This window comes from Aspergillus sclerotioniger (genome assembly GCF_003184525.1).
Source record: "Aspergillus sclerotioniger CBS 115572 chromosome Unknown BO94scaffold_18, whole genome shotgun sequence".
NCBI classification, from domain to species: Eukaryota; Fungi; Ascomycota; class Eurotiomycetes; order Eurotiales; family Aspergillaceae; genus Aspergillus; species Aspergillus sclerotioniger.
Window position 1 is genome coordinate 433,912 of NW_020291008.1, and position 27,694 is coordinate 461,605.

Here is a 27,694-nt window from a genome sequence, read left to right on the forward strand (position 1 = left end):
CAAGAATCGATTTGTGTTAGGATTGTTCAAGATGCACAAAGAGAATGCGCCACTTTATATGCGGAAACTAGCGCATGTGACTTACCGGGTTGAAGCGCCGAGAGCAATAAAACCTCCGACAAACCTCTATTGTCGCAGAATCTGAACTTGTCCAGAATCTTCGTACAACCTCCCCAAATATCTGTCTTCTGCGAGGCGGAAGAAAGGATATGCAAGGAGGCTCACGAACTCAGAGTATTTCTCTGGGGTGAATGGGAGAAGGTGAATCCCTTGCCCGGCAACAATCTGCAGTTGGACAAAGGGGCTGGCTAAGGGTGCCCAGGGGCTCGTGTGACCCTTTGGATGTCAAGTTCCGATTTCTCTCCGTCTAGTCTCTATCAAGGAAGGAACCTTGCCAGGGGTGGCTCGCAATCCGCAATAAACAAGAAAGGTAGTACCGGGAGTTGTTGGTCTCATTGGTGAAGAGTTGCATTTTCAATGTGTGGTTGTCCATGTAGGAGTAAAACTTGGACAAAGCCTATGTCTGGCATCGCAAAGCCATGAGTAGGTGTATGTCGGCGGATTAGACGATTCTTTCCGGCGGAAGATTGATCAATCCTTTGTTCCGGAATCGTCCCCTCCAACAACGCTATCTGCCGTATCATCCTCCAAACTCAAGGGAATGGACGAGTGAATGAGCCGGGGGTTGCCTATGGAGGACTTGTGTACCTTACCACGTGAGGTCACTGATCACCCCCTGGCCATCATGCCTTTTGTCTTCCTCCCTTATATCAACCCCAGTCTCGCCATTCTTCCTTCCCCTTCATAGCATCCGCTCCATAGCAGTCACGTCATGGATTCGACTCCTGAACAAGGACCTCTGTCCGGCAGGGACATAAACTTCGACTTTGGGACCTGGGAAATTGGCAAAATTATCTCCAGGAAATACCGAGAACAGGAGGACCCACAAGGCGGCTCCACGTTGGAATGCCACGAAGTTTATGAAGCGAGCGCTAAAGATCACCCCTCAAAGCAGGCCATCATAAAAACCAAAAAGCAGTAAGTCTCAGACATCGGGGTGGGGAGGGAGGCAGCTTGGACTAACATCGACAGAATCGCCGATTGGGATGACTCTGATTATGACGAGCCTAGTGAGGAGATCCATCGTGAGATCAATAACCTATCCGACTTGGAAGACTGTAGGGCCACACCTAAGCTTCTGGGATCTGTGATCTACACGCAACGCCCCGACGAAGAGTTGCCAGCCGGATACGTTGCATATATCGTGATGGAGAAAGTTCCCGGCGAGGATCTGGAAAACTTCGACACATTCACCAGGGAGGAGCAGGATCGTATTTGAATGGCCTTTATAGATGCTCTATGGTACGTGGATACCCCCCAACCCCCCTTGTAGGTCAATCCTGCTAATGACTTTAGGGAATTTGGTTCCTACCATTACACTCACTGGGACCCACGAAGAGAAAACATTGTATGGGGACCCTCGAGTGGACAATGGTACGTGGCCTTTCTGGAGTTCTCTCCCTGTTCCTGCTGACCTATCACAGCTTTATTGTGGACCTCGAAGACGCCGAGAAATTTCCAAGCCTAACCAAGCGTGATACATGCCTTGATTCATTCGCAGCATTAGAGTCCTGGGGCTTAATCAAGGGTTTGCATGACGGTAAACTCTTCTTTGAGAAGGATAGACTACTCGAAGATCTCAAAGCTAGACTCGACAGTCAGGAACCGCCCAAGATGGCCGGTGAACTTCAATATACGATATTTCGGAAGGGAGAAGGCAAGTAGATGCCGTATAGATGTCAAGCCTGTATGGCGCTGTACTGAGCCCAATTCCAAGGTGGGAATATCGCGTGACGATCTTCAGAAATTGATCTACAACTCTGGGGTACCTCAGGGGATGCAGCAGGAGGGTATGCTCGTCGGATGCTAGCTAGTTTTAATAAAATTGCGCATTTTGCTATACCTACTGAAACGACAAGACCTATAGAGGCTAAAGTGTGTAACGCAATTATTCTGAAACCATGTTTTCATGCTTTAATTACCTGATTAGATAAAACACTAGATTAATTACTGAATACTCTACACGGGAACTTATATAATGTCAAGTTAATTTCAAAACACACTAGCGCTGAGAGACACTGACAAAGGAAGTTTACAGCCCCAAGTCTAATTATTTGTTAGATGAATTATGTAGATTGTGACCTGGCATTAATCATGTTTTGCTATTTTTTATATAACTTGATTCGTATTCTTACTACTCACTGTTTCACTCTTTTAAAGAACAGAGAGGTCTCGAAGAGAAGAGAAACTAAGATCTTTGAGATATACGTCCAGATTATAAGTCGAAACGAGATCTTTACGGATTCCGATAGTAGCGGACAGTAGGGATGAATCAAGTGTGATGTTTTAGATATTCATTACAGTTCTCTGAAAGTAATTAACAGAGGTCCTCAAGAGCGTCTGATAGAGTCCTTTAAGAGTACTTGATAAAGCTTTCTAAATGTGCTTGACAGGGCCTTTTGAAGATACGTAATAGATCTTTCTGAAGGCACTTGACGGAGCCGTTCAGTAGAATTTAACAGAGCACTTGGGGGGTGCCGTTTTAAAAATACTTAGTAGAGCTCTTTGAGGGCATTTGACGGAGCCCTTCAGAAGCACTTGAGGAGCTCTTCGAAGGCACTTGACTTAGTCCTTCAGAAGCACTCAACCTCTCAAGCTACATGGAGCTTACAATGCGATTCGAAGCGCCTTTAGCTGGAGACTTCCCGCAGGCCAGGACATAGTATCTACTAGTTCCCAGTTATGGTCAGTAATGAAGTGGAAACTGCCGGCATGGCTAAAGGATGAAGTAGAATTTGACCTGCAAAGCCATAATATATAAGGAGGAGTCCAGCACCAGACACACAGTACTTCTTCTTACAGATCCCCAAGGTCAATCCCCCTTGAACCAACTTCTCAACCCGCTGCGCTATATTATCGAGATCGAACAAGAAGATCCACCCACCAGATACAAAAACCCTTCAGTCCATCACTTGCCCAAGATGAGTAATACCAATACCTCCGAACAAGTGGAGTTCCTTTCCGCCCAAGACCTAATCAAAGAAAACTTCCCTGATATCATTGACACATCCAAATACTCGTCCGGCACTGGACTCCACCGAATCAATTTCAAAGGCAAACTCGAATACTGGGAGGGTTTCCAACGGGACGTTCGGAAGGTATTTCGAGAGATTCCGTGGGAGAAACATGGGGAGGCGCTGACCGTGCGACTCAAGACCCGTGAAGACCTCCAATGGACGGAACATTTTCTGTGTGGGGCTGAAATCTCGACCAGTGGGCGATATATAGCCCATGTTTTGAATCCCATTGGCGGCATTGCCGAGCGACTAGGCTATAAATTGGCCTTTAGTGACTAAGACTGGACTGCCGCTCAAGAACGGCTTGCATATCCGAAGAAGAAGCCGGACGGGAAAAACGAGAGTGATGAGAAACACTCCATTCCCGATTACGCGTTGATCTGTAGGATCCCCCGAGAAACAAGGGCCTTGGGGGAGGCCAAGCATCCATGGGGGACACATCCGGACGTGGATGTACAAGATGCCCGGCGGGGAATCCAGTTGCATGAAAACAGACTGCGTCGACTTTTGGGTGAGTTCTGTGCTGAGTTAAGCCTGTGATGATGCTGATTGTGATGAGCAGGACAAATCTCCCGGGATATGTGGGCAGCTAAGCTAAAGTTTGCCTTTATGACTAATTATAGGTGGACGGTCTTCCTACGTCGAGAGATGGTGAACGGGAAATGGACTCTCTACTACTCGGATGCGATTCCTCATGACGCAGTGTCAGATCTGGACGGTAAAACCCGTGGGTGTGTCTCAGTACGAGAGTGCATGTTATATCTCGTTCACACTGTCTCGGGCGCCCAGCATATCTGGTCTTCTAAAAACCAGCCCCATGAACCGCTCCCGGAATGGGCTGAGGGTATACCCAAGAGCAAGCCAAAATCTGGATCCACGGCTCAGCTACCCGCTCGATCACGGCCTCTAAGTCCCACTGATCTCCTCACATGAGGCACGGCTCCGAACCGAAGACGCTAACAGGATGTTGGTCAGCTCACTACAAGTAAGGCTAGGGATAGATTGGTATGTTTATGAGGTCCTGGCTGTGGGAAGGCCCCCAGCCCAAGGTTATGCATTATGTAACGAATGTTAAAACATATGTCGTCAAAGGCATGTTGGATAGATAAAGATTTTAGGCACTTCTTAGATGGCTCAACCAAGTACTCCAAAGGGCTCTCATAGAACTCTATCAAGCATCTAAGAATGTAGTACTTGATTCAAACTTATAGTCTGAATACACATGTAAGTGAATACCGACTTAACACTCAACCAATATCATACAACAAGGACTGATCACATTTCTTCCAACATGTACAGAATCGTCTCTCCTAATGTATCATTTCCCCACCTCAGCACCGCTGACAGAAGCCGCGCAAATTCAAACGAGCTATCTTTCAAAGTCGTCCTCCAAGACCCGATGCTGCAAACCATGTAGAAACCCCCCTCCCCGGGTCTTTGATAATGAACCCACAATTCGTGAGTCGGGCCGTCAGTGGTGATCGAAAGAGCCAAATAGAACGAAGCTTGGGATTCCGTATCTAAGGCTTGGGCATGCAGATCTGAAAACCTTTGAAGGATCCGGAGTGCTGATGAACCACTGACCGCCGCTTGGTTCTGTGCCTGGTAGAGGTTCCCACCCGTTGCACCGGACTTTGCCTCCACCATGAGAAACGGGAATCGAAGGCTCGATGGAGTGACATGCGGGTCACTAATTAGAGTGAAGGTATCCTGCAGGTCTAGCAGGAAGTTTCGAGCGGCGCTGCGACCCTTTGTAGGTTCGAGGGCATTAGTTAAACTCTCTTCCGATAGACCGACGCAGATTGCTGGGCGGGGATCTTCTAGCTTGTAGATAGGAACGGTCGGTCCTGCTATATTAACACCTTCCTGTACGAGCTGATGTGACTGGTCTTGTTTTTGGGAAATAGTTGGTCGAGGGTTATGCACCGGAGGCTTCAAATCTCCGCGCCAGTCTTGAAAGGTCAGCACCGAAAGGATACCAGGAAGAGTTCAATTGTTTGCCTCGATTGAGCACAATCTCGAGCCCCGGAGGCATCAATTCATCAATCGCCGTACGTAAGGCCGCGGTCCATTCGGCTTCCCCTGATGACCTCCTAGCAAGTTCTTTGCATTTGAGCCAGAGCTCGTCCGCGACTCGTTGGAGGGTCTTAAAGTCTTTATCTGGCACAAGGTAGAAAGTATCGGACACATAATCACTGACGTCCGGAGGGGTATCTTCATCAACAAAGATATTTGCGCGTCGGAGATGACCAGCGCGGTATTGTGCATCACTCACTTTACACGGGCTGTTAGACCGTGACTGTGACCGCTGCGAGGAGTGATTAGACGGAGGAGGGTTAGGAATTCCGGGGACATCAATCCTCTCCGTCGTCATATCGAGCAACGCGGAGGTTGTGAGTGGCGGGGCAACTCGATCGTGCTCCCTGAGATTCTCATACGTGAGATCACCGCGTTTGGGGGCCCGTTTGCGTTTTTTCGGGGATAAAATCCCTGGGGAGGAAGGGCGGGCTCGCTTCATCTGTGTTTATTAATTTAAGCGATGATAATTGGGCGGTAATGCACGTAAACAAGGCCAGAATTAACGTGTTGAGGATATGTCGCGAGGTGGTCCGGGATTGGAGGTGAACAAGTGGTATTGATTTGTAGGGTTATGTACCAAGCAATCAAAGGCCTTTTCAACAAGCTAGCCCGGCTAGCTCAATCGGTAGAGCGTGAGACTCTTAATCTCAAGGCTGCGGGTTCGAGCCCCGCGTTGGGCTTTCTTTTTTGCTTTCTTTCAGTCTTTTGCCAAGACTGCGTGCCTCTGCGGAGTTAAGTTATATCTGTCTGTCTTGTCTGTTCAACACAAGATGAAATCTCATATAAGATCCTTTTTCAAGACTTTATTACACAGCACTTAATCAGGACGTCACACAGGACTTCACACAAAGCATCAAATACAGCCTCAGGCAAGACCCCAAGTAAAGCCTTGCACAGACTGTAGAAAGCCTTCAAGCAAGAATGAATTTCCCACTAAGTGAACAAAGTAAACATTTTCTCACATAATAAACGGTGGCAACGGAAGGTGTAGTTGCAACAAATACCAGTATGCCTGACCTGGGCAGTGTGGTTGTCGCTCCATTAAAAAATGCTTGACAGAGACCTTTACAGGGCGTTTCACAAGGCTTTTCAGTCAACTAAAATGTAATTAACTAGAAAACATCTAGTGCTTAGCAAGTCGCCTCACAGCACCTTGGGCTGGGGGCATCCCGCAGTCCAGGACATAGTACTACTGTATCTTGGAAGGGCTGCATTGTGTGCCTGAGGTGTTGATCGCCCACTTCCCAAAAAGGAAATCAATATTTGATTGGCCAGGGGTGATATAGTGGGGCGGATCCTATACTATCCGTTCCTGGGGCTGTAGCATGCCCCCAAGACAGTACTGGCAAGATATAAAGGGACGATGTGGGTAGCTTTTGAAGAATTATAACTATTCCTCCTACTCTTTGAATCGTGCTTTCAGAAGTATTTTGTTCTTCCTTTTTTGTGACATCCTTTTTAATTAAGATCACATACTCATACCATACCTCCACACTACGCTGCCAACATGGTGATGCTCCGATTAACCGTCGAACAGTACCGAAAGCTGCCAGTTCTAGTAGACGAGAAGACTTGCATCGGAAAGACCTTTATCATCACAGGCGGAAACTCCGGCCTGGGCCTTGAGACGGCGCGACACCTTGTTGCGGCATCAGCCGAGTGTGTCGTGCTGGCCGTGCGGAATCTCCAGGCGGGCGAAGCTGCTAAGAATGATATTGAGAAGACGACTGGTCGGAGGGGAGTTGTACAGGTATGTCTCTTGAGGTATTGAGGAACTCCAGAGGCTGACCATATCAGGTACGACATATAGACATGTCGACGTACGCGTCTGTCCAAAGCTTCGTAAAGAGGATAACAGATGAGCTCGACAGAATTGATGGGTTTATCTGCAACGCGGGACTCATGATCGATGCGTGGTCGCAGTGCGAGGGCATGGAGACAAGCATGTTCGTCAATGTTATCAATACTGTTTTCCTCGGTGCTCTCATGATGCCTAAACTGAAAGAGTGTGCGGAGAGGTTCAACATCAAGCCTACTCTTGTTTTCATTGTTAGTGTCCTGGGGTACACTGCCAAAAGCGAGTTGGAGAAGAGTCGCAACAATGTCATATTTGACGGGCTCAATGATCAGAAGCGGGCTAATATGGACTCGAGGTAAGCAAGCACTGCACCCATTTTGCTTCTCAGCTAATATGGTTTAGGTACGCCCTCACCAAGCTTGTGGCAGAGTGTGCTGCCCGCCAGCTCGCGGCTCAATGTCCTGTCGAGCGCACGGGTGTTGTCATCACCATGGTCGCGCCTGGGCTTTGCACCACTGGCCTAGGTCGTGATGCCCGGACCTTCACCAAGGTCATGCATGAGGCGGTCCGGGCTATGATGGCACGAACTGCTGAGGAGGGCAGCCGAACAATCTTACACGGTCTGGTGGTGGGTGAGCAGGGCCATGGCAAGTTGCTGTCCGGCTGCAAAATCAAGGAATATTGGGTGCCCACGTGGCTCACCAATGAGGAGGGTCAGACGTTGCAGAGGCGCATCTGGGACGAGCTTGTCTCCAGGCTGGAGTTGGTACAGCCCGGATGCATCTCACAGCTTACGTAGGCTGGGGAACCCCGATGCGGAAAATATATATTTCGCATAATGAGAACGTATCGAGTTCATTTTCTCTATCTTATCCTCATTCGCTGTAGTGCAGAATTCGCCTTGGGTTGAAACGATTGGCGTCAGCTAATCGGGTGACATTGCTCTGCCGTGTTGGAGTGTCCCAAAAAATTCTCCGATACTTTCCCATAAAGAGCAGCAGGAGTGTTCATTCAGTAACGTCTGGTGGAGCCGTTGGCACCTGCAGAGCCGGGTAAAAACAAAAAAATGTCCCGAGGGAGGTTCGAACTCCCGGCCTTGGGATCGCATTGAAGTTGTTCTTCAACGTCATACTTTAGTATGAGACCCACGTGATAACCAACTACACCATCGAGACGACTTGTTGAGCTTCATTATCCCTGTAGAGGCATATAATCGCGTCCCATAAGTGGCGGCCGGGAGTGTCATGCAACGCGAATATCCAAGGGAATTGGCTCAGGTGCTGCTGGATGACAGCCCAACTGTCTAGCTCCAGGGTTGCGCAGGTGTCCGCAATTAATGGCAATAGCCAGGGATAGTCCTTGAGCTTCAACACTGATATGCCACTTATAAAAAGAATCCATAAGAGGAACGGTGGATCGGAGTCTGAAAATCCCGATGCCGTGATGTAAAGGTCTTGTATGGCGCTCCCTAGTCGATCAGAAAGGATGGGGCAGCTCGATCCATCACGGGTATACTCGGGTAGCAGCGTTGTCATAAATGCCAGCATCGCAAGGTATGTCACGTCGCTATAAAGGCCCGGGTTGGTAAAGGCTTGCCTTAGAGGTGACACCTCTGTGAGGTGATAAAGGAGCGATACAATTGTCTCAGTATAATCCAACGGGTCAAGTCTCAACCTTTGTCTCTTATTAACCTCGTTTAGTAAACTTGAGAAGCTGAATAGCTCTAACAAGATGAGTGGCATCCAAGGGGCAGCTCTGGGGGATCGCCTGCTATCAGGGTCGCATAGAACCGGATGAACGGGTGCTTCATCGCCATGAAACAGAGTAGGTGTGCCGTTCTGCATTGCCAATTCCACATCAAGTCTGATAATAGTTAGTGCATGAGTTGTCGACAGGAAGAATGTACGTACCTCAACGGCTTTAGTGCCAGCGCGCGATTCTCTTGCATCAGCCTGGCGATCCCACCCCGCAGTTGAATCATGCGATAGAGGCCATGAAGATGTACCAGTCCCGTTGCAGGTTGATGATGTACTTGCTGGTAGATAGCAAGGCTGACTACAGCAGCTATAGCCCTGTCGGAAACGGAGAACGGACCCGACAGTTTAAGGTTGACCAAAGCATACGCTTGGGAGATGTGGTGAAGCGTTTTGGATGATATTGCTGGTTTCCGCTGGAAAAAGTCAACATAAGACGCAGATATAGCCAAAGTGCTATGAAAATCTGTATCATGTCAACATGCTGCATGACTCGACTGGTGATGTCGTCACTTACATGCTTCATCTGCTAGGATAAAGTTGACCCAGATTGACTTGATAATGTCAAACTTGGTGCAGAACTGCGGCGGAAACAGCGCATCACTAATGTCAAAGAACCCTGTCGAAAAGAGTCAGCCACAAGCGGAGTGGATGACCGACTGAAGACATACACCGATGCATGAGCGCCGTAGACTCAGAATCGAGCTCCTGTGGGAACGAAGTAAGACACAGGTCGCCCCACAGCACCTGTCGCGGCATCACATATGCACATTTTGGATCATACAGGATGCGTCTAACCTCTGTATCAAGCTTCTTCTTGGTGGATCGCCGCGGCCTGCCGGCATTCTTGCCTTGCATGACATGCGAGCGGATGATGCGCCTGTCAGAGCTGCCTATCCCGTTGGGATTCTGGAAAATGAACTGCAGCGCCATGGCGATGGCGATGCCTTCATGCTATTGCTATCACAATCGGGCCATACAACGGATCCTTTCTCCCATGTCCCGGCTTTGGCAATGCAAGGAGTGTTGATGATGACACTTACGGTGTGCGCTGCTGACATGGGGAGGTGGCACGTGCTGAGTGAATACTTAGTCAGCAGGGCATAACAGTGCATGTACCAAAGCTTGACAAGATCACGCCAGCAATCATCCAGGAACAATGACAGCAGTGGCGATATTGACAGGCGGGTACCTGATTTCCCCTGTAGTATGGACTATTTGGTCAGTGCCCATATGCAACACAACCTGAATGCTGCCTCGGCCAAGACATCAACATGCGAGCATCATACGATATAGGCTTTATCTAAATCATAAGTGAAAGTCTATACTATTAGCATCTGGTCATACTGCTATAATAATCGCCTCAATTTAATGCCTCAAGTCTTGTACAGTTACATTGAGTGGATCTATCCAAATTTCAAAGCACGGCACAGAACTCAATCCAATGGTATGACAGAACTAGGCGTGGCAGAAACAAGCCGGTGTGGCGATAGCCATCCGGTCAAGGACTGCCCTGCCCAAGACCAACGGATTGATGATTTGGCCAGGTACATGATTGTTGTCACATTATTTGCATTTACAATAATATCTAATATTTTATCCAACATTATTTCTCAATTTCATATTGTTTAAAGTTGAATATCCGCTTCTTTACAGGATTAATCGACCCCCAAGATATCCACGTACCCCTTACAAGCCCTCAATTCCCCCAAACTGACATCACAGGGCGTGGAAATAGGGGGTTTCCGCTCACCCGCCTCATCACATGTCCGCCAAGGCTATGTGTAACCCTGGCCATCATAATGTGGGGATAGACACGCGCCCTAGGCTTCTATCATTATTGGTAATAGCCATACTGTGGTGCTTAAAATGGCGAGGAAGGACATCGAGTGCTCCCAGGATACCAAAGTCTTTCCAATTGCACCAGGAAATACTTTAGCAAAGCCTTCCTCAGCAAAGCCTTGATTCCATATCCCCATCGCCCAAATACACCCAGTCTTCCATTCGATCCATCGCAATGTGGTTCCTACTCTCCGACTTCTCCACCCGCAAAGGAGGTGATATCAAACTAGGAATAGTGATCGAGCATCCCTACCGACCGACTAGCAACCTAGCCTCCGAGGGAAATGGTCTGCCGGCTGATCTTGCCCTACCACCGATGGGATGCTTCATCGAACGCCATCACGAACACCCCAAGCATGGAGATATCCCCGTCATGACCAGAGTATGGAATGCTTTCCTCGAACGTGTGGTAAAGAAGGCGCAGGAGAAGAAGCCTCCGACTGAAGAAGTCAGATTCGACAGAGTGGACCAAGAAGTATGGACATTCGACCACGAGCTTGACGAGAAATGCATGAAAGACATTGTGGCTGTGCCCAAAGTACGAAAGTACATGAAATCTGGCCGCAGATCTGTCTATGTCATCACCGCTGTCTGGATCACCCATACGCCGTTGAGGAAGGCTGTGAGACCTCTTCCCAATGTGTCGGGCGAGGCTTCGAGCGGACAGACTGGAAGCACGGCGGGAGCGGAAGGAGGTGGACAGTCCACAAATGCAGGGAATGATTTGTATAGAAGGTATAAGCATCAGTCGGGAATTGTGCTTGGGTATCGTACACATATGATCTATATGGATGGTTCTGATGTCAAGTGTGTGGAACCTGGGGGTTCGTCGGCAGAACGCGAACAAGCCATTGGATGCCCGGATTCACTGTGTTTGGGTAGATGATGGGGGGTTTCTGTATTGCTTGTCTGGTGAAGTGATTCGCTTGAGATGCTCTAAAGCGTTGGTCTACCGTCTTTATCTCATTCACGATCGCGCAGAGCCTTTGGTAGTTAGTTCGCTGATTGGTAGAATCTGACGGAGTTGAAAAGTATCCGATTTCCCACTAAGATACCTAATTTGATTGGATGCCTAAGACGCTGCCTGAAGGTGTCAAATCCGGTCTCCACCTGCATACACCGGATAAATAACCCCCGACATCCCGGATTGTCTCTATTTCCCCCCTTGACATTATTACTAACAGCAACACTTCCTAAACACTGCCAGAATGTCAGCAGCCATACACACACGAATCGTGAGCACCGATGAATTCTTCCCCAATGTAATACAACCAAAAGAAAAGGGTAAGCATACGCATACTTCATTGCAAGCTGCCCACTCAAACTGATAACACCAAAGAGGCCCTAACCCCATGGATCTTCGAACATGCCGACTTTGCTGATCTCGACTGCATTGAAAGATGGCCTAGTGACTCAATGAAGTTCAAGGAGTTTTTCCATCTCTTTAACACTCATGTCACGGAGAATAATCTATTTGACACTTCCCTGGCGGAACCTGATATCTTCGAAGCCTATTATCCCAAAAGTGAAGACCAGTGCCTAGAAGGTATTGAACCTGACTTGTTGGAAGAAGTTGCCGGAGGGGTCGAAGTAGTGGGACTTCCTGCTAAGAGCTGGAAGTACGGTGCACGAGAGAACTCTGCAGATTTGATGCAGTTACAGGGGTTGATGTTGAGGACTTTGATGGAGACGATTTATCTTAAGCTGAAGATGGGAGGCATCACGCCTCGACTTTAGTAAGTCAAGTTATATGTCTTTCATTGATGGCTTTACTGATACTTCTACAGTTTTCCTGTGACAAGGTACAAGCAAGTGTACTTCATAGGCGGTCGAAAGTATGTCGCTAGACCCGACTGTGCTGCTATGGTTAGGGTACATGATGAATATGTCCCAGTTCTCTCATTCACTGGTGTATGTTACACTCTCCACTATTTATACTTACTATGTCCTTTACCATGTTGTCTGACTATGATCAGTGGTTCCTAGAACAGACCTGGAGCGAGTTTCTTGGCGAGATCATGAGTGTAATGTTAGGGCAACTTGCTCATAATCTTAAACTGGGATTACAGGACCAAGAGATGTTTGTTCTTGGATGCTTCAAGCGCCAGATTTTTATAGCGCGTGGGTTGTTCACAAAAGATCAGATATCCCGAGTACATTCGAAGGGATTTGCAGAAGATGAAAGCTTTCGATTAGAGCTGACACAAGGATATGATCTTTCTACGAAAGAAAGCTGGTTCGAAGGCATACAGCATTTGGTGGGATTGTTACGATACTTTGTTAGTGGGAACGCAAACGTAGGGGGCTTGCAGGCTCATATTAATAGGGAATGACAATTATTTGACAATTGGGTTCGACACACAGACCCGGGAGTCCCCCATGTCAAGGACGTATGCCCTACAGTGCAGAGCATTCCCTTCACTCTCATTCATTTGTAGCAAGGTCTTATGATTTCTTCAGAGAGTGTCTCATGGGATTAGAATATTAATTATTATGAGATACAGTGCATATGAACACAATGTAATCTATGATTTCGAGCCGGAGGTACATGTCGTTACCTCCCCGAATCAACTGTAGACCAGCACCGAGTAGAACACTAGTCCCATTAATGTTGTTTATTATACATTATATCCCTAGACATTTAGAGTGGAGAACTGATGACTCGAGCGTCACTCAACTCAAACCGACTTCAACCAAGGATCCGACAATAACTCCTTCGCGGATGCTCGATTCTTCGGTCTCCACTGAAGCATCTTGCGCAAAAAGCAGAGGAATTGCTCTTGGTGTGTGCCTCGTAGATTCTCTCTAGCTTCTCCAAAGATACAGAGGGTATCTCAGTGGCATGTTTCCAACTACCTATTTCCTAGTCAGACGCGTCCACCCAAGAAAATACAGACATCATTGGAAAGCCATACCTTCGGTATCGAAAAACTCCCTCGCATACTCACTACGCCGAAGCATGTCGTTCGGCGGCGGTCCAAGGATTGCGACCATTTCAGCGAGATGATGACTGTCTGAGCTTTTTTTGTCCAAATCGCGAGCGTAGAAAAGGTGTCCTTGTTCGAATAGATCCCAGGCCTTTACAAACCACCAGTAAGAAGACATAGTCTTAAGGCAGGCGCTGTACTTACCAAAACCCCCAAATTCCAAATATCAATCTTCTCATCCCACGGCATGCGTAATACTGCCTCAGGAGCCCGGTAAATCAACGGCTGCACATCCTCCCACCGTGAACCTAGATCGGAAATGCAACGAGCCTCCCCAAAGTCAGATAAAATAGGACGCCCATGGATTTTAGGAATTCCAAGCCTTCGAGAAGAATAGATGACTCGATCTCCGATGACTTTTCGTGGACTGGGGTTGGATTTCTCTGCTTCTTCGAAATCGACTAGAATTGATTCATCCTCTACGCCGAGTATGATGTTTTTTTCTTGTATGTCTTTGACCAGTCAATATGCAGGTCTAGAAAGTCGAGTATATTAGGAGTGCGAGGATTATCATACCGGTATGAACAATGCGAGCATCTGTATGCAGAAAGTCCAACGCGAGAAGAATATGAATCAAAGTTGGCTTGAATACATTCTCAGGAAGGACCTTGGCTGGAATGCGATTGCGAAGCTCGAACAGACTCATAGCTAAAGGAGGATGCACAAGGCACTGATAAGAAGAGTCGCCAGAGCTGATTTGGAAGTCATCTAGTGCATGTCGGACAAGAATAGAGCCAGTGAGAGTTGACTTGACAGTTTTCAAATGATTGTACACTTGTGTTTCTCTTTCTCCATGGGCAGAGTCACGTTCATACATCTTCAATGTGACATAGGCATGCTGTCTGCTACTATTCAGTCGCTACGCGCGATATCCATCAGTAGCAGGGCTTACTGAAAATCCCTGCAAAGCCACACCGTGGAATATCCCTCGTAGCCTAATTTCCCGATGACTTGATATCTAGAGTGAAAGATCTCCCCGATTTTCACCGGGTAGAAATGATCGGGTGAGTACCATCGCAGGGTTTCCTCTTCTAGCTTGTCATTTGAGTCAAGAAGAGGACCTGATTGAGAGAACTGCCGAGCTGGAGAAGGCGACTTCCGGAAGAGAGATCTCGTGAATTGACGCGTTAGGCGTAGCATTGTCACTGGAGTAGGCCTAAGCAACGTAACGAGCAGCGTCGTAAACAAAAGGGAAGAGCCGGGAATTATGTTACTTTAGTTATGTCTGCTTAGTCACTGTACAGTCTTGGCTGGGCTGAAGTGGGGCAGCGGATACGGATATCCATTTTATGCGGATTACTACCCACTCAGCTATTAGTCTCTCTTGGAACTCTCCGATTGATGATCCACTCTCATAGTAAAACGACTGAACCTATTGACCAAGCATGATAAACATTCCACAGCATGAATACCAGACCTCATTCCATCACTAGCGAGTAGATAGATGCCTATCCTGCTTGGCTTGTGTGTCTTGCTTGGCCAGCTCAGTACGTTTGATTTGTTTGCCGATTTCCCGCCAATTCTATTTCTGTTGCCCCGATATACGATCATGATCGATTATATAATCGAGACAAGACCTCCTTGATGAGACCTTCATGAATCCAACCGCTCCTCTCCCCCAACTTCAGTCTGCTTCTAGTCGACCACGGTGCCATGAAAACCTACAACCCATCTGGCATCACGCTAGATTTCGAGCCGTCTCACGTTCATTTCATAGAACCCCTAAAAAGCTCAGAGACTTCGGAGATCTTTCACATATCCTACGATGGGCAGTCTTACTTCTTGAAAGTGGTCCGCCAACCTCAACCCCAAACCCCCGATGATCCACCGAAACTAATCTTAGAACCAGTTCCACATGGACGATGACCCCGGTTTCTCACCCGATGGACGAGATCTGTCCCGCTACCGTTGCGAGTCGCAAGCCTACCTCGCTCTAAGTCGTCACGGCACTTGCGACATGGGCATCGTACCTCAATTCTATGGCGTGCTTGAGAACCTAGACCCTAGTGTCTTCGAGCCAAACCTGGAAGCTTTCAACGAGGACAAAGTGCACCCGTGCGCCATTATTCTAGAATATTTACACGACGCGTCGGTCTTCACTTCCGAACCCCGTTCTGTGGAGCTTCGCCAGTATGCAAAAGATGCTTTGAATCAGATCCATCAAGCAGGAGTCATTCATAATGACCCTCATCCCACTAGGAATCTCGTGGTTGCCTCGGGAGGCCGTGTTGTCTGGGTCGATTTTGATACTTCAATCGTGTTTTCTGGGGCGAGGCGGGGCGAGTTGGATTTTAATGAGGAAGCATGTGATGAGTTGAAGTACTTTGAGAGTTGTGCTCGTAGATTTGTGAGTATCCCTCCGAAAATAAAAAAAAAAAAATCTTCTACTATACTGATATGCCCTGTGAAGCCTGTCAAGGGTACACCCTTGCAGGGAAACAAGATGCCCATGCCCCAATCGCATTTATCATCCTCGACTGTGGCCTTGATAGGGGAGTAGTAATGACAAGCAAATTTTAATCAGTGTCATTTGTATTGTTATGTCAAGTTCATTGTATTGTACGTCAGGGTTTGTATTACTGAATAAAATAATAGGGAGGCGTTACGGCCACACTGGCCAGGCTGCAACCACGCTTTCTTCTTTAGCTACGGCCTACCTTTTATAGTGAGTAGAACCTTCGCCACTTGTATCGATATACCTGAGACACTCTGTTTATATCTAAAGCACTAAGAAAACTCTAGGCTACTAAATACATTATTTCAGTAATAATAATCTGGTCTACCTTCTAAACTGAACAGCCACTAGATATCCGAGAAACATGACCATAACGCGTATAACTTTCAAAATTTCTCGATTGATGACAATCGATTGATTTCCGTAGTAATGAGTAAGTGTTCTGGGATTAATTGAGAAAGCGTAGATTAGAAGTCTGTTATAGCTTTCATATAAACATCAACTGACAGGCATTGGTAGTGCTAGGTGGCCTGTAGGGCTCCTGGATATGGAATAATCATTGTCACATTGGTCACTATATAATCGCTATAAGAACGAAATGGCACCCCTTCCGCTTAATAGTCCTTTCAAACTCTAATTTAGGGGCTACATCTTGTCTATGAATTTGTAGATATAGTCCATGTTTTGTCAATAACCACAAGATATCACTCTTGACGAAAGCCCGAATAATCTACACATTTCCCCACAGAGCAGGTAGGAATGAGAGACTCTATACAGGAGACCCCATGAACTTGTCTTCTATAGTTTCAGTAGTCGTCGAGCCATTCCGCGTACGCGGCCTGATTTGACTGCCGATATATGACCACCCGGAGTGTCGCGAATTAGGCTTATCGGCGGAGGTAAGGCTATAATCGATAGCAGCAGAGCTATGATCATCGGCAGGAGAAGGGCTTTTCGAGTTTTTCCAATTGTAGTAGGGTGTGACTATAAAGTCATTGACGTTGAAAGCGACGATGATCAAAGGAATAGAAACGGCCGCAGATGGTCCAACTGATTTAAGTTAGTACAGGCACAGTCTCCTATGTGAGAAACAAAAGATACAACATACAGATGAGAGGGAAGATCCACCACCCATGATACTGTGGATGCCCTGATGCTCCCTGGGGAAAGTCGGTGACATTGAGAGCAAAAATAGAAGACAGGAATGTAAGTGGAAGCTGAAAGCCATTATTAGATTCAAACAATGTATAGGAGATTGGAACTCACAAACACAATTGTCACAATGGTAAAGACCATAGTGGTATAGGCCTGCTGTCGTCCAAAGTCCGCATCCTGACTTGCGGTGTACTTCTCCTTGAGATCTAAAAACATGTTGATCTGCAGCTCACATCAGCACTTGTCGCTGACTAAGTAAAAGAGAAACGAACTGAATTTTGAGCGGATTGTGCCTCCCGTATCATATCGTCCAGATCAGATTGAACTGCGCTCGGTTCGCTGGGATGGGGATATGTCCACTGAGGAGTAGGTCTCTTGTTTTTGATTCGAAATGCTTTGTTCCAAACGCTCTGTTGAGACGCTGAGAGAGCTCTAAGAATACAAAGCTCATCACGGATCCCTTTGATGTTATAGAGAAGGTCGAACTCCAGGCCAAAATCGCGTTCAGGGAGTCTTTGACGGCGAGTTTGCTTGACAGCTTCTATAAAAGCGTTCGAGATTTCGGTCTCGTTATCAATCTGAAATAGGCAAAGCCTGTCAGTACTAATTCTCTTATATGAAGGCCAGCAGGTGTACTGACCACATGACGAATGGACTCTCGAAAAACTTGAAGAGCGTCTTTCTGTCCCGCAACAGAATGGCTATCAGGTTTTGTGGAAACCTTTTGCAAAGAAGGATCGGCTGCAATGCCAACGATCAATTCCATCATTTCTGTTGCTGATTTGGGACGTTGGATCGCGTTCCCACTTCTATCAGCTAACAATTGATCCAGGATGGCGTCGACAAGCTTGTCGGAGCTATTCGTGGTGGCAGTGACAATTGTGTCTATGGCAGAATTAGCCCATATTTCAACAGAAGTTCTTTGGCACTTGCCATCATCAATAATCCATAGCCAAAGCTGATCGACTGTGTAGATAAAGGGATTATAATTACTGGTTGAAAGCGATGAATCCTGCGACCTTGTGTTCTCATATTTTGTATTCTCGAGCGTTTCGATGAGACCTTTGCGGATTTCCTCTATCTTGGATTCTGGCAGCTTGTTTTCCTTGATGAATTCCCGCGCGAGGTAGTTTAAGAGTACCTGTTTGTTGTCTCTCTTCCTACTGTTCTCGATTGTTGCGTAATAATATTGGTGGAGTGTCATCGTCTCATGTAGAAGGTATGCGTTATGAGTCTGGGGATTTGCGAGCGAACGTTCGGGCTTTATCGATCGTCCAGATACCGTAAGAAACGGCATCTAAGCAATATGTCAGCACAGGTCATTCCAGGGGTTACATCCTCTAACATATAGTGAGACCAATCTATTCTTGGTGGTAGCGGGCCCCTCTGAGCCTGATTTGATTTGCTGTACTGTCTCATCGCCTTTCTCAAAACATGGCTTGATGTCCCTTTCATTGACTTTTTCGGCAGTGTTGTTATCACTCCTACTTGACCGTGATCTATCGGGATCTTCCTACGTTCTCCCACCATCGAATTAGGGTTCGAATCATGGCGATGTACCGTGGGTCATACCTGATATTGCGGTTGAAGAAAGCGCTTTCCGCCGCCGGCGGGTACCTCAGTCCAACTCCGCTTGAGATATTCGAGTAGGCTGTCCAAATCCTCCTGTGACTTCTTCGAATCGATTGCGATTCGCGTCACGAGATGCTAATTTTGACATATGCGTGAGCATCAATTCATTCACAAGGAGACCTGGAGAGCGTCCTGGATGACAAACCTCAATCACCTTTCTCTGAAAGCAACGTGCATGTTAGCAATCACTCACATTCACTCTCCAGCTGTAGAGTGTCATCTTACACAAGTTGCGGGTACATGGATCCACCTGAAATCTCGCTGTTTATTCTTTGCGTTGGATTGCTTTGACTGGGTTTGAGCAACCCTTCCCGGGTCCTTTGTAGCTTGCTTTATGACCGATGGCGGCATCATGACCGAACCTGAAGCGTTCACAGGGAGGCCAGGGTTTGGAGCAGCGGTTTTTGTAGCATCTGGTTGTCCCGCAGGCCCGGCAGGCTTCTCAGAGCATCTATCAAATTGTTTTGTGAACTCGCTGACATCGTTAAAGTTGTTATTGGGATTTGAGGCCATGATAGCATCCGGGCCTTCGTCGCTTTGATAGATAATACTCTTCGTAGGTCGTCGTTTCAGCTGAAAGGCTACAATGCCCTTATCCTGGCAATAAAAATCCATGATGGTGCTCTGTTTCTCAAAAGCGTCTAGACTTTCGCCAGTCCACTCCGGTACTTGTGGTGGATGGTAGGTATCTTGGAGTAGTCGAGGAGTTTCAATGATTGGAGGGTTTTCAAGTAGCGTTTTAATCAACTTGCCAGCGGGATATGCTTCTGTAGTCAAATCGAGAGCGAGCCTGATCTCACTGCTCTTCAAGTGAGCCCCATTTGACAATAGCCACCAAGCAGGTACCCCACGAGACTTAAAGACAGCCCAATGGAGCGTGGTCCAGTGTGTTGTATCCCTTCCAGTCTTTTCCTCACGCCTCTGCTCGAGAAGAAGCTTCGCAATCTCCTCCTTACCCAGGTATCCGTACTGAGCTGCTAGCTTGACATCATTGGCAAACCCTTTTGGAAGACCCCCAGACTTGGAAATCCGGTCGAGTTCATCCCATAAGATGTCAGATATATCTCGGTGGTTGCCCCGTCTAGCCAAGGTCATGGCGGTGTCACCATTGATGTTTCCTCTTAGGATTAAGTTGCTCACTTCGAAGTCATGGACCGTTGTCTTTTTTTCCGCGGCTTGATTCTCCGAATTTCCGAGTTTGACAGAGCTCAAGAGCTTCTGTACCGTGATACTGTGACCCCATTCCGCTGCCAAATGCAACGGCGTCATATCTTGAGAGGCCGTGGCGTTGTAATTAACACCCCAGCTCACAAGATCTTCTATGACGGCTTGACGGCCATACTTGCATGCCACATGCAACGCTGTCATTCCTTCAGGGGTAGTGGCGTTGGCATTAACCCCCCTGGTCAAAAGGTCTTTGATGAGGGCTTGATGCCCATACTTGCATGCCAAATGCAACGCTGTCATCCCTTGTGAGGTGGTGGCATTGACGTCAATATCCATATCCACAAGATCCTTTATGAGGGCCTGCTGTCCGTATTTGGATGCCAGATGCAACCAGGTTACCTTGCCATTCTTTATTCCCTTTGTGGGTTCCATGATTTTGGCGCACTCCCTCATCAGCTCCATGCTTCCATTAACAACGGCCCAATTCATGACACTCTCGACCCATTCAGCCTCCTGTGACCCGATCTGAAGCCATGTACGAAGGGCGTGTTCTATTTGATGAAGTTCGTAGGCTGTTGCAGTACAAATCTTCCCTTCGATTACGTCATCGGGAAAGTATGTTTCCGACTTCAAAATAATTCTTGTGACGTCGAGTTGCTCGCGATTTGCCGCAAAAGCCAATGCTGTATCACCATCGTCGGTCCTCACGGAAAGGTCGATTTCACCGTCCTTCAACAAAAGTTTGGCAGAACCGTCATTTCCCCAGTCAATGGCTACCATGAGCGGTGTACGGCCACTTCTGCTCTGCTGATTGCGATCAACTGTACTTATTCTTTCCGACTTGGAGTCAAGGAGAAACCGAACCATAGTATCATCGTGATACAGACAGGCAAAGTGGAAAACATTCAAATTCTCACTATCAGTAGAGCAAAAAGTGGCATTGTTATCGATCAGCAGTTTAGCCACTTCCGGATGGCCTTTCCAGCAGGCATAATGTAACGGCGTGAATCCGTCCACGGTAGCGGCGTCAACAAGGGCATGGTTATCCAAGAGTTTCTGGACGATTATTTCATAACCCCCCCAAGCTGCCATATGCAATGCCGTACATCCCTCGGGAAACGACGCTGTCCATTTCATTCCAATGTTTGTTTCATCCAGCAAATAATTCACAATGGTGTCTTGTCCAAGCCCAGCTGCTAACATCAACAGTGAAAGACCGGTATTTATTACATGATTGTCAGGGAAAAGATAATCGACGCGAATACCGATTGCACCATTGTGGTCCAGGAGTTCTTTCACGCGGTCAAGCTCCGCGCTTTCGATAGCGCTGATGAAGTTTGACCGGAGATGTTTAAGCTCTTCCTCAGGCAGGGCAGTATTGATGTCCACTTCAGGTTCACCGAGGTCTGCCTGAGCCTTTGGATCTGGTTGAGTTGGGTGTCCGGTCTGATCGGGAGTGGTAGGGTCTGGAACAGCCTCAAGGGTTTCCATGGTGCTGTTTGCGTTGTCTGTCGGAGTTGGGGCAGTGGTGTCTTGTTTAATCTCCTCAGAAGCAGGAACGGTAGCCCTCGTGAAGATCTGAAGCAACGAGAAATTGTGTACAAAACAGAAAGAACAGAGGATGGGGGGGCTGGGTTTGTTGATGCTGGGTCATTCTCAGCTGAACGACAACACAGCAACCCCATGTCGCGGGGATGCTTCCTAGTAGCTGATTAGCGAGGATAAGAAAAAAGCAAAAAGGAGCTAAAGAGGTCCAACCGTGCTTCATGTGACATTGTACAGTATGAACGTCATTATATCTAGCCTCACGCTGGCCGCATTGTACCTAGTTAGGTATCTATTTCTGACGGCGCATTGGTCCCTCCAGCAAAGATTGCACCGGAGGGAGCACAGGGTACATAGTTGTGGTGGTACATTTCAAATAGATCGAGAGGCATGTGGGCTGTCAGGTTGGCCGTGGGAATTCGGACTGCTTGCAGGGGTGGATGTAGCTCGGGACGAAAAAGGAAAGAGCCAGTGTCGGGCCGAGCCTGAGGCTGTCACCCCTCATCATCCATCGTGTGCGTCTGATAAGCCTCGGCCAATGATTGAAGTGCATTAATCGGATTTTTGAGAACCCCTCAGGGCATCACGGATGCGGAATGATAAGTACTACCAGGGGAGAAAGCAGCGACAACAACAACAAAAATAAAAATAAAAAAGAAAAAGGAATGAGGAGAGAATGGCAGTTCAAAGTGTAGAAGGAGTGTGGCATTTTTTACGGAGAAAGAAGGTAAGGCTGGAAAAGTGAAACTTTGCATGTTCTCATACAGGGGCTGGCGAAAAAGCAAATATTCGCTGCCCAAGGCCGTGATCCTGCATCCTCTCAGAAGAAACACGACTTCCACCATTCCCCAGTTATACAATCATCATAGTTCTGCGGGGTTACTGTACCCTAAAATATAGAGAAAGGCTTCTCTGCAACATTTGGATCCATTATTGACTGATGATAGAAGTTAGAACTAAAAATAAGATGTCAGTGTCTCAGCTTGCCACAGACGATGCAATATTCAGCAGGGGGTCCGGAGTGCTCCGTACCCGAAAGCCGGATCAACCCGGTCCCACTTTGTGTACGAAAACTACAATCCATCTAACCCCATCTGAGCCGGGCATCGGCCGCTTCGATATTTCTTATCTTTCTAAGGGAGGTATTCCATATCAATAATTTTCGGGTATGATGAGCGAACACTTACTTTCGAGCATCGGGTTATCCAGAACAGATAGCTCTTCCGTTCTAACTCATATCTTTAATCGTTTGCGTGAACTAGAAATCTCTATAATCATAATATTCCCATGACACTCGGAGAACAAAACAACATCTTAAAAGAAAATCCGTGAATGTGTAAATCAGAATGGTAGGATCGAATGTTCATGACCTGACTTCTCTACAAGACAAAGGTTTCAGAACAGCTCATAGAAGGTCTTATAAGGAGAACTTCTGTCAGAGAACTTCAGATGGACGAGGATTTCGCAAGAAGAAAAACCAGTCAAAGAGACAAATTTTTATCATGCATCATGGCTTTCACAACATATACCTGCTAAAGCACCTTTCTTATGGCCAATTCATTCATCGCATATGTGTATGCTGCACCGAATCCCTCTAGAGCCAAACAATCTTTCATCATCGGATAAGACTGGTCGTACTTTTTCTAACTACGGTTCTGAATCTTGATGCTCTACAGCCGCCTACTCTTGCTAGCGACAGAGCTCTATCTATGAGGCTACCAACCCCAGTAACTGTTTGAAAAGCAACATGCTGCCGTAGCGTCGCAGTCAGCGTTACGAACAACCCGGTAGAGAATTAACCCTGCTATATCATTCATCTGATAAGGCGGGTCACAGCCATCCGTCAAATGTCAAGACCCGACCCAACCATAATAATCAATCTTTCTCCCTGGAAAAACGCCTGTGGGACTTTCTTCAAGTATCATATTGCCACGTCCAAAGGGACATGCTGGACATTCTTTATCTCGGCATGCGAGCATGGGTATCCGAAAATATGCTCAAATTGCCTCGTGTGGGTATTTGCCCGAAAATTAGCAGCGTGATTAATGTGGTAATATAAACAGTCTGCAGGGACGGCTCATAGTTTAGCCGCGACACGACCCGTGCAGTCATGAAGCTTTTCAGGGTCAGAAAGAGCCCCACTTCCCTTCAGACTGAACGGAGCACTCCGTTAGGAGAATCAGATCTGACGATTTTTGATCTGGTACTTAATGGGCTTCAATTATATGTGAAGGAAAACTCTGATCGAAAGTGAAAAATAATATGAATAACCTGAAATCCTCTAGAATGAATTGTGGTCTAATATTAGAGAACCTGATTTAGTGGTAATTCGTTTTATGATTGATACTAAATAAGCTACAGATAAACTAGACCGATGAGGTATTATGGATCCGCGGACCTTATCGCACTACTTTCTGACACTGTCGGAAATGACAACCTGTAATCGTATGATACATACACCGAACCCGACTTGCAACTTATCATGGTACCTTCTGCACAACTGGCAGACTGTAGATACCAAGCACTGCTTGCAGAATCAGCAGGCCTAATTCTAACCAGACCAATGACTGTTAGGTGTCAATAAATATCCCCATTCACTCTGGGAGGTCGCTTAGAAGAGCCTGAAAACATTGCGCGTCTTATAGCCCTGATAATAGAGGACATGCACATCGAAAGCAGCGCATAGGATTTCTCAAACCACCCACGTAAGCTACTTGATTAGTATGACGACCAATGCTCGCTTAGGGGTCCGGATACTATGTAACTTAGCTAATGTAGTCATAGGAACGAGGATCTATACTCTATGCGCTGCTTGATCCACCCACCGAGCTAAAAACGCGGCAAGGGGTGATTAACAGCCCAAAATTCGCTGAATCTCGGTTGGGGAGACATAGGAACTTTGCACGGCATTTTATTTAACCCCGTCGGTGGTCCTGGATAATATACAGAAGTTGTTTAGTATTGGCTATCCTGGTGACAATGATGATTTCAAACCAACTACTAATTATGAGGCCGCGAATCATTTCTTTGGGAAAAAACATGATCAAAATAGATTGAGCCCAGGGCGTGGACTGATAAGAATGATGGTGGGGCTAATACAATGAGACCCCTCACCATCTACCCACTTTGCAGGGACTGTCTCCATACACGGGATGTATCACGGAACTAGATCCCTAACTAGGCATTAGTTTGGGGGCTGGAACTCATACATTCCTGAACATGACGCGGCCGGGATTCTACTCCTCGAACGAGCTCACTTAGTAAAACTGCTGTAATACTCCTCTACGGAGCCTAGACTGCACGGAATTTATACAAAGGTCCGACTGCTCTCCTCTCTAGCATCAGTCTTCTCTTCATCTCAGTCATCACCAGACAAGCAAAGCAAGACACCAACTCTCTTCAATTCAATTAAATCCATCAAAATGCAGTTCAAGCTCTCCACCGTTCTTCTCGCCCTTGGCCTCATTAGCCAGGCCGTTGCCCTGGACTGCTACGCCACTCTCGCTATCTGCAACCAGAGATGCGGTGACGGCGAGTTCCCTTGCAGCATCACCGATGGTGCCCCCGAAGGTTACCCCTACTGCTGTGCTTAAGCACCTCGCTAAGGTATACACTCATCCTGATATCTCTTAAAGATAATGAACCTTAACCTTATAATGCTTAGGACCTGCCTTGATCGAATTGGCAATATGCGCATAAAGCTCAATTGAAGCATGGGGCTAGTGTGAGAGAAACCTGGCTTTATTTAATACCTTCGGCAACTAATCGTCATCTTTGATAATCATAGTTCGATCAATTGAATCTGTCACTTGTTTCAGTTCAAGGCATTTTGTTTTGAGCCTTTTTTGTATATAACTATGACATTGTATGGTGTCTCCCAACAAGCTTTTTCTCAAGGTGTAGCAGTCCAATTCATGATACGTGTGATCTGTTATGACCCACTACTGGCTGGGTGGGTATTGTGACAGATGCTAAGAGATAAGAAGATAGAGATATCTTGGTAGTCATCCTAATGTAAATTATTTTGTTCTGTTCAGATCTTCTCACTTACTCGTTGCTCACAATTTCCATCCACTTATCCTTTCACCCAATAGCATCCGTAATAAGAACCCCACGCCCTTCGATCTTATGTGTCAAGTTAACATAGCGTCAAAAGACAGTATTCACCACACCACGTCATTCGTGTTCTCCAAACAAAGAAATTCTTCACCATCAATTCTCAGCCATCAAACCCTCGTCATATGCCTCTTTCCATGGAAAAAATACGAACATAGCTACCGGTTCTAACTATTACGTCAGAACCATAGACCCCAAAGTTGTAACAACATATCTCCGGAACACGGACATGCAGGGTTGGGGATTGGAGGAATGAAGCACAAATAAGCTCATGGCTTGCTTGGCGCCAAGCATATCCACCATCACGAGAACATCCCGCCGAGCAGTCTAGACTCCACTTCAGTCATGAGCTCCTCAGCTCAGATCCCTTAAGAATCCAAGCACCTGCCACCAACTCCATCCAACTCCATCACCCACCAACCCATCTCCAAAACCACACAACACATCCATCATGCCCGTCCAAAACTACGGCGTCTGGAAAGCCCACCCCATCAAATACACCGTCGAACACGCCCACCAAGACCCCCGCACCCCACACCTGTCCCTATACTTCACTTCCGACGATGCCCCCTCCCACCCCTCTACCACCAAACACCACCACCAACCCCACCCACCCACCACTAAAACCAAAGACATCCCCAACCTCAACCGCGCCGCCATCAACATCAAATCCGGCGACCGGGCCGAATCCCGTCTCGTCTACTGGGTCAACGAGAACCTCATCGACCACCACATCATCGATTCCCTCTCCAACCTCCCCTACGGCTTCCAAGCCCTCGATGAAATCGACCACGAAGGACTCGATTACATCCGGGGGAATCTCTTCACCGTACACAGCGGCCGCATCCTCCCCCACGATATCCAAGGCCGCGATAACGACATAATCGACGTCCTAGAGCCAAGAATCAAATGGGCGATCGAACAACAAGCCGACATATACCTCTTCGGCTCACAATTCAATTCCAAAAACGGCATCCACAATATCCACATGAACCAAGGCAACATCTCCAGTTTCCGACAAGATGATGGCGTGTGGCAGGACGGCGGGATGATCTTTCATTCTCCGCGGGAGGGGAAATGGGTGGGTGTTTTTCTGGCGTTTGCGTCGCAGGCGGCGCATACGGATGATGAGGAGGGACATAAAATTGGGGTGACGACGTGGGCGGATCTTTTGGATAGGCATGGGGCTGGGGGAAGAAGAAGACGGAGTATGGAGGATTCGGTGGCGATTGTGGAGGTTAATGTGGGGTCGGGACGACATCGGTTGGGGAATCGGACTACTCATCCGGTGGCGTTGGCGGATTGGAGAATTCATAATTCGTTGGGGCAGGTGCAGGAGTTTCCGAGGGGTGCGGTGGTGGATCCCAGGGCGACGATGGAGTTTGAGGCTCCTATGTGTCCGTTGTCGGAGAGGGGGGATACGGTTACTTTGTTGAATCAGGAGGGGTTGAAGGTTCATGGGGTGAGTTATAGTGCGGAGAGGATGAAGGGGGAGGGGCGGACTGTTATGTTTGCTTATTGAGGGGTTGGGTGGTGTTGTGATGGTGTTGGGTTTAATGCGTGTCTTTTGGATATTTAAGTAGCGTGAGGGCAGATACTGGGGTGTTTTAGCTTACTGTGTCTTATTTGTGGTTGTGTGAAAAGAGTGAGCAAAACGTTGGTGAGAATAATGCTTTTCAATCGACTTGCTATTATAGCTCTGTTTGTGAATATTGTTTCTTTAGGTGTGCTCGTGAGTTTTTGAATCCTTAGGCATGGGATTCAATAAGTCCGAGGGGAACCTCCCAAAAGAAATGTCAATGATCTATCTAGGGGCTACTTGAGGGTAGACATAGGCGCTTGCTAAAGAGTTCCATATGGAAATAATCGTCTAAACTCTACTGCCAAGAATGTAGTATGTATTCAGTTCCAGCAAACTTTACTCAAACGCTAGCTTATCGGTCGCAATTAAATTAGAACATAGGCCAAGGAACTAATCTAAATCCCCGCCATTACAACTAAACAAAAATACACAATTATACGATCCG

At 47.2% G+C, this 27,694-nt stretch overlaps 10 protein-coding genes and 2 non-coding genes across 12 annotated transcripts; 8 read left to right on the plus strand and 4 right to left on the minus strand.

Annotated features, from left to right (window-relative positions):
- Window positions 1–832: 832 nt before the first annotated feature.
- BO94DRAFT_547448 (uncharacterized protein) lies at window positions 833–1,785 on the plus strand (the record flags this gene model as incomplete). Its single annotated transcript, XM_025613334.1, has 5 exons — window positions 833–1,038; window positions 1,093–1,331; window positions 1,353–1,362; window positions 1,417–1,494; window positions 1,545–1,785. 5 exons carry the CDS (start codon window positions 833–835, stop codon window positions 1,783–1,785), a joined length of 774 nt encoding a protein of 257 aa, XP_025466265.1.
- Window positions 1,786–2,887: 1,102 nt separating this feature from the next.
- Window positions 2,888–4,070, plus strand: BO94DRAFT_576220 (uncharacterized protein; the record flags this gene model as incomplete). Its single annotated transcript, XM_025615124.1, has 3 exons — window positions 2,888–3,333; window positions 3,436–3,648; window positions 3,700–4,070. The coding sequence occupies exons 1-3, from the start codon at window positions 3,042–3,044 to the stop codon at window positions 4,068–4,070; spliced, it is 876 nt and encodes a 291-aa protein (XP_025466266.1). The 5' UTR covers window positions 2,888–3,041.
- Window positions 4,071–4,356: 286 nt separating this feature from the next.
- Window positions 4,357–5,655, minus strand: BO94DRAFT_599143 (uncharacterized protein; the record flags this gene model as incomplete). Its single annotated transcript, XM_025616300.1, is given in 3 exon segments — window positions 4,357–5,089; window positions 5,106–5,422; window positions 5,522–5,655. 3 exon segments carry the CDS (start codon window positions 5,653–5,655, stop codon window positions 4,413–4,415), a joined length of 1,128 nt encoding a protein of 375 aa, XP_025466267.1. The 3' UTR covers window positions 4,357–4,412.
- A 168-nt stretch (window positions 5,656–5,823) lies between these two features.
- On the plus strand, window positions 5,824–5,896 carry BO94DRAFT_t188. The gene has a single exon. It is a non-coding gene; the product is annotated as a tRNA-Lys (tRNA).
- Window positions 5,897–6,723: 827 nt separating this feature from the next.
- On the plus strand, window positions 6,724–7,813 carry BO94DRAFT_557645 (NAD(P)-binding protein; the record flags this gene model as incomplete). Its single annotated transcript, XM_025613940.1, has 3 exons — window positions 6,724–6,966; window positions 7,014–7,369; window positions 7,417–7,813. 3 exons carry the CDS (start codon window positions 6,724–6,726, stop codon window positions 7,811–7,813), a joined length of 996 nt encoding a protein of 331 aa, XP_025466268.1.
- A 268-nt stretch (window positions 7,814–8,081) lies between these two features.
- On the minus strand, window positions 8,082–8,189 carry BO94DRAFT_t190. The gene has a single exon. It is a non-coding gene; the product is annotated as a tRNA-Met (tRNA).
- Window positions 8,175–9,701, minus strand: BO94DRAFT_586850 (uncharacterized protein; the record flags this gene model as incomplete). Its single annotated transcript, XM_025615784.1, has 4 exons — window positions 8,175–8,877; window positions 8,925–9,234; window positions 9,286–9,387; window positions 9,440–9,701. 4 exons carry the CDS (start codon window positions 9,699–9,701, stop codon window positions 8,175–8,177), a joined length of 1,377 nt encoding a protein of 458 aa, XP_025466269.1.
- Window positions 9,702–10,438: 737 nt separating this feature from the next.
- BO94DRAFT_536477 (uncharacterized protein) lies at window positions 10,439–11,661 on the plus strand. The gene has a single exon (XM_025612026.1). The coding sequence runs from the start codon at window positions 10,786–10,788 to the stop codon at window positions 11,494–11,496; it is 711 nt and encodes a 236-aa protein (XP_025466270.1). The 5' UTR covers window positions 10,439–10,785; the 3' UTR covers window positions 11,497–11,661.
- A 132-nt stretch (window positions 11,662–11,793) lies between these two features.
- BO94DRAFT_536478 (uncharacterized protein) lies at window positions 11,794–13,022 on the plus strand. The gene is made up of 4 exons (XM_025612027.1): window positions 11,794–11,894; window positions 11,950–12,346; window positions 12,398–12,521; window positions 12,587–13,022. Exons 1-4 carry the CDS (start codon window positions 11,819–11,821, stop codon window positions 12,941–12,943), a joined length of 954 nt encoding a protein of 317 aa, XP_025466271.1. The 5' UTR covers window positions 11,794–11,818; the 3' UTR covers window positions 12,944–13,022.
- A 266-nt stretch (window positions 13,023–13,288) lies between these two features.
- BO94DRAFT_566936 (protein kinase) lies at window positions 13,289–14,748 on the minus strand (the record flags this gene model as incomplete). Its single annotated transcript, XM_025614588.1, has 6 exons — window positions 14,490–14,748; window positions 14,114–14,439; window positions 13,742–14,049; window positions 13,526–13,688; window positions 13,435–13,466; window positions 13,289–13,411 (listed from the first exon to the last, which is right to left on the minus strand). The coding sequence occupies exons 1-6, from the start codon at window positions 14,735–14,737 to the stop codon at window positions 13,289–13,291; spliced, it is 1,200 nt and encodes a 399-aa protein (XP_025466272.1). The 5' UTR covers window positions 14,738–14,748.
- Window positions 14,749–15,114: 366 nt separating this feature from the next.
- Window positions 15,115–16,097, plus strand: BO94DRAFT_625381 (uncharacterized protein; the record flags this gene model as incomplete). Its single annotated transcript, XM_025617274.1, has 3 exons — window positions 15,115–15,388; window positions 15,447–15,944; window positions 16,008–16,097. The coding sequence occupies exons 1-3, from the start codon at window positions 15,251–15,253 to the stop codon at window positions 16,095–16,097; spliced, it is 726 nt and encodes a 241-aa protein (XP_025466273.1). The 5' UTR covers window positions 15,115–15,250.
- Window positions 16,098–26,118: 10,021 nt separating this feature from the next.
- BO94DRAFT_576227 (uncharacterized protein) lies at window positions 26,119–27,618 on the plus strand (the record flags this gene model as incomplete). Its single annotated transcript, XM_025615125.1, has 4 exons — window positions 26,119–27,129; window positions 27,279–27,327; window positions 27,392–27,399; window positions 27,601–27,618. The coding sequence occupies 4 exons, from the start codon at window positions 26,119–26,121 to the stop codon at window positions 27,616–27,618; spliced, it is 1,086 nt and encodes a 361-aa protein (XP_025466274.1).
- Window positions 27,619–27,694: the final 76 nt, after the last annotated feature.

Coding starts and splice junctions, on each gene's coding strand:
- BO94DRAFT_536477 (XM_025612026.1), top strand. CDS start 10,786: ATGTGGTTCCTACTCTCCGACTTCTCCACCCGCAAAGGAGGTGATATC.
- BO94DRAFT_536478 (XM_025612027.1), top strand. CDS start 11,819: ATGTCAGCAGCCATACACACACGAATCGTGAGCACCGATGAATTCTTC. Junction 11,895..11,949: donor AATACAACCAAAAGAAAAGG/GTAAGCATACGC, acceptor ATAACACCAAAG/AGGCCCTAACCCCATGGATC. Junction 12,347..12,397: donor GGCATCACGCCTCGACTTTA/GTAAGTCAAGTT, acceptor ATACTTCTACAG/TTTTCCTGTGACAAGGTACA.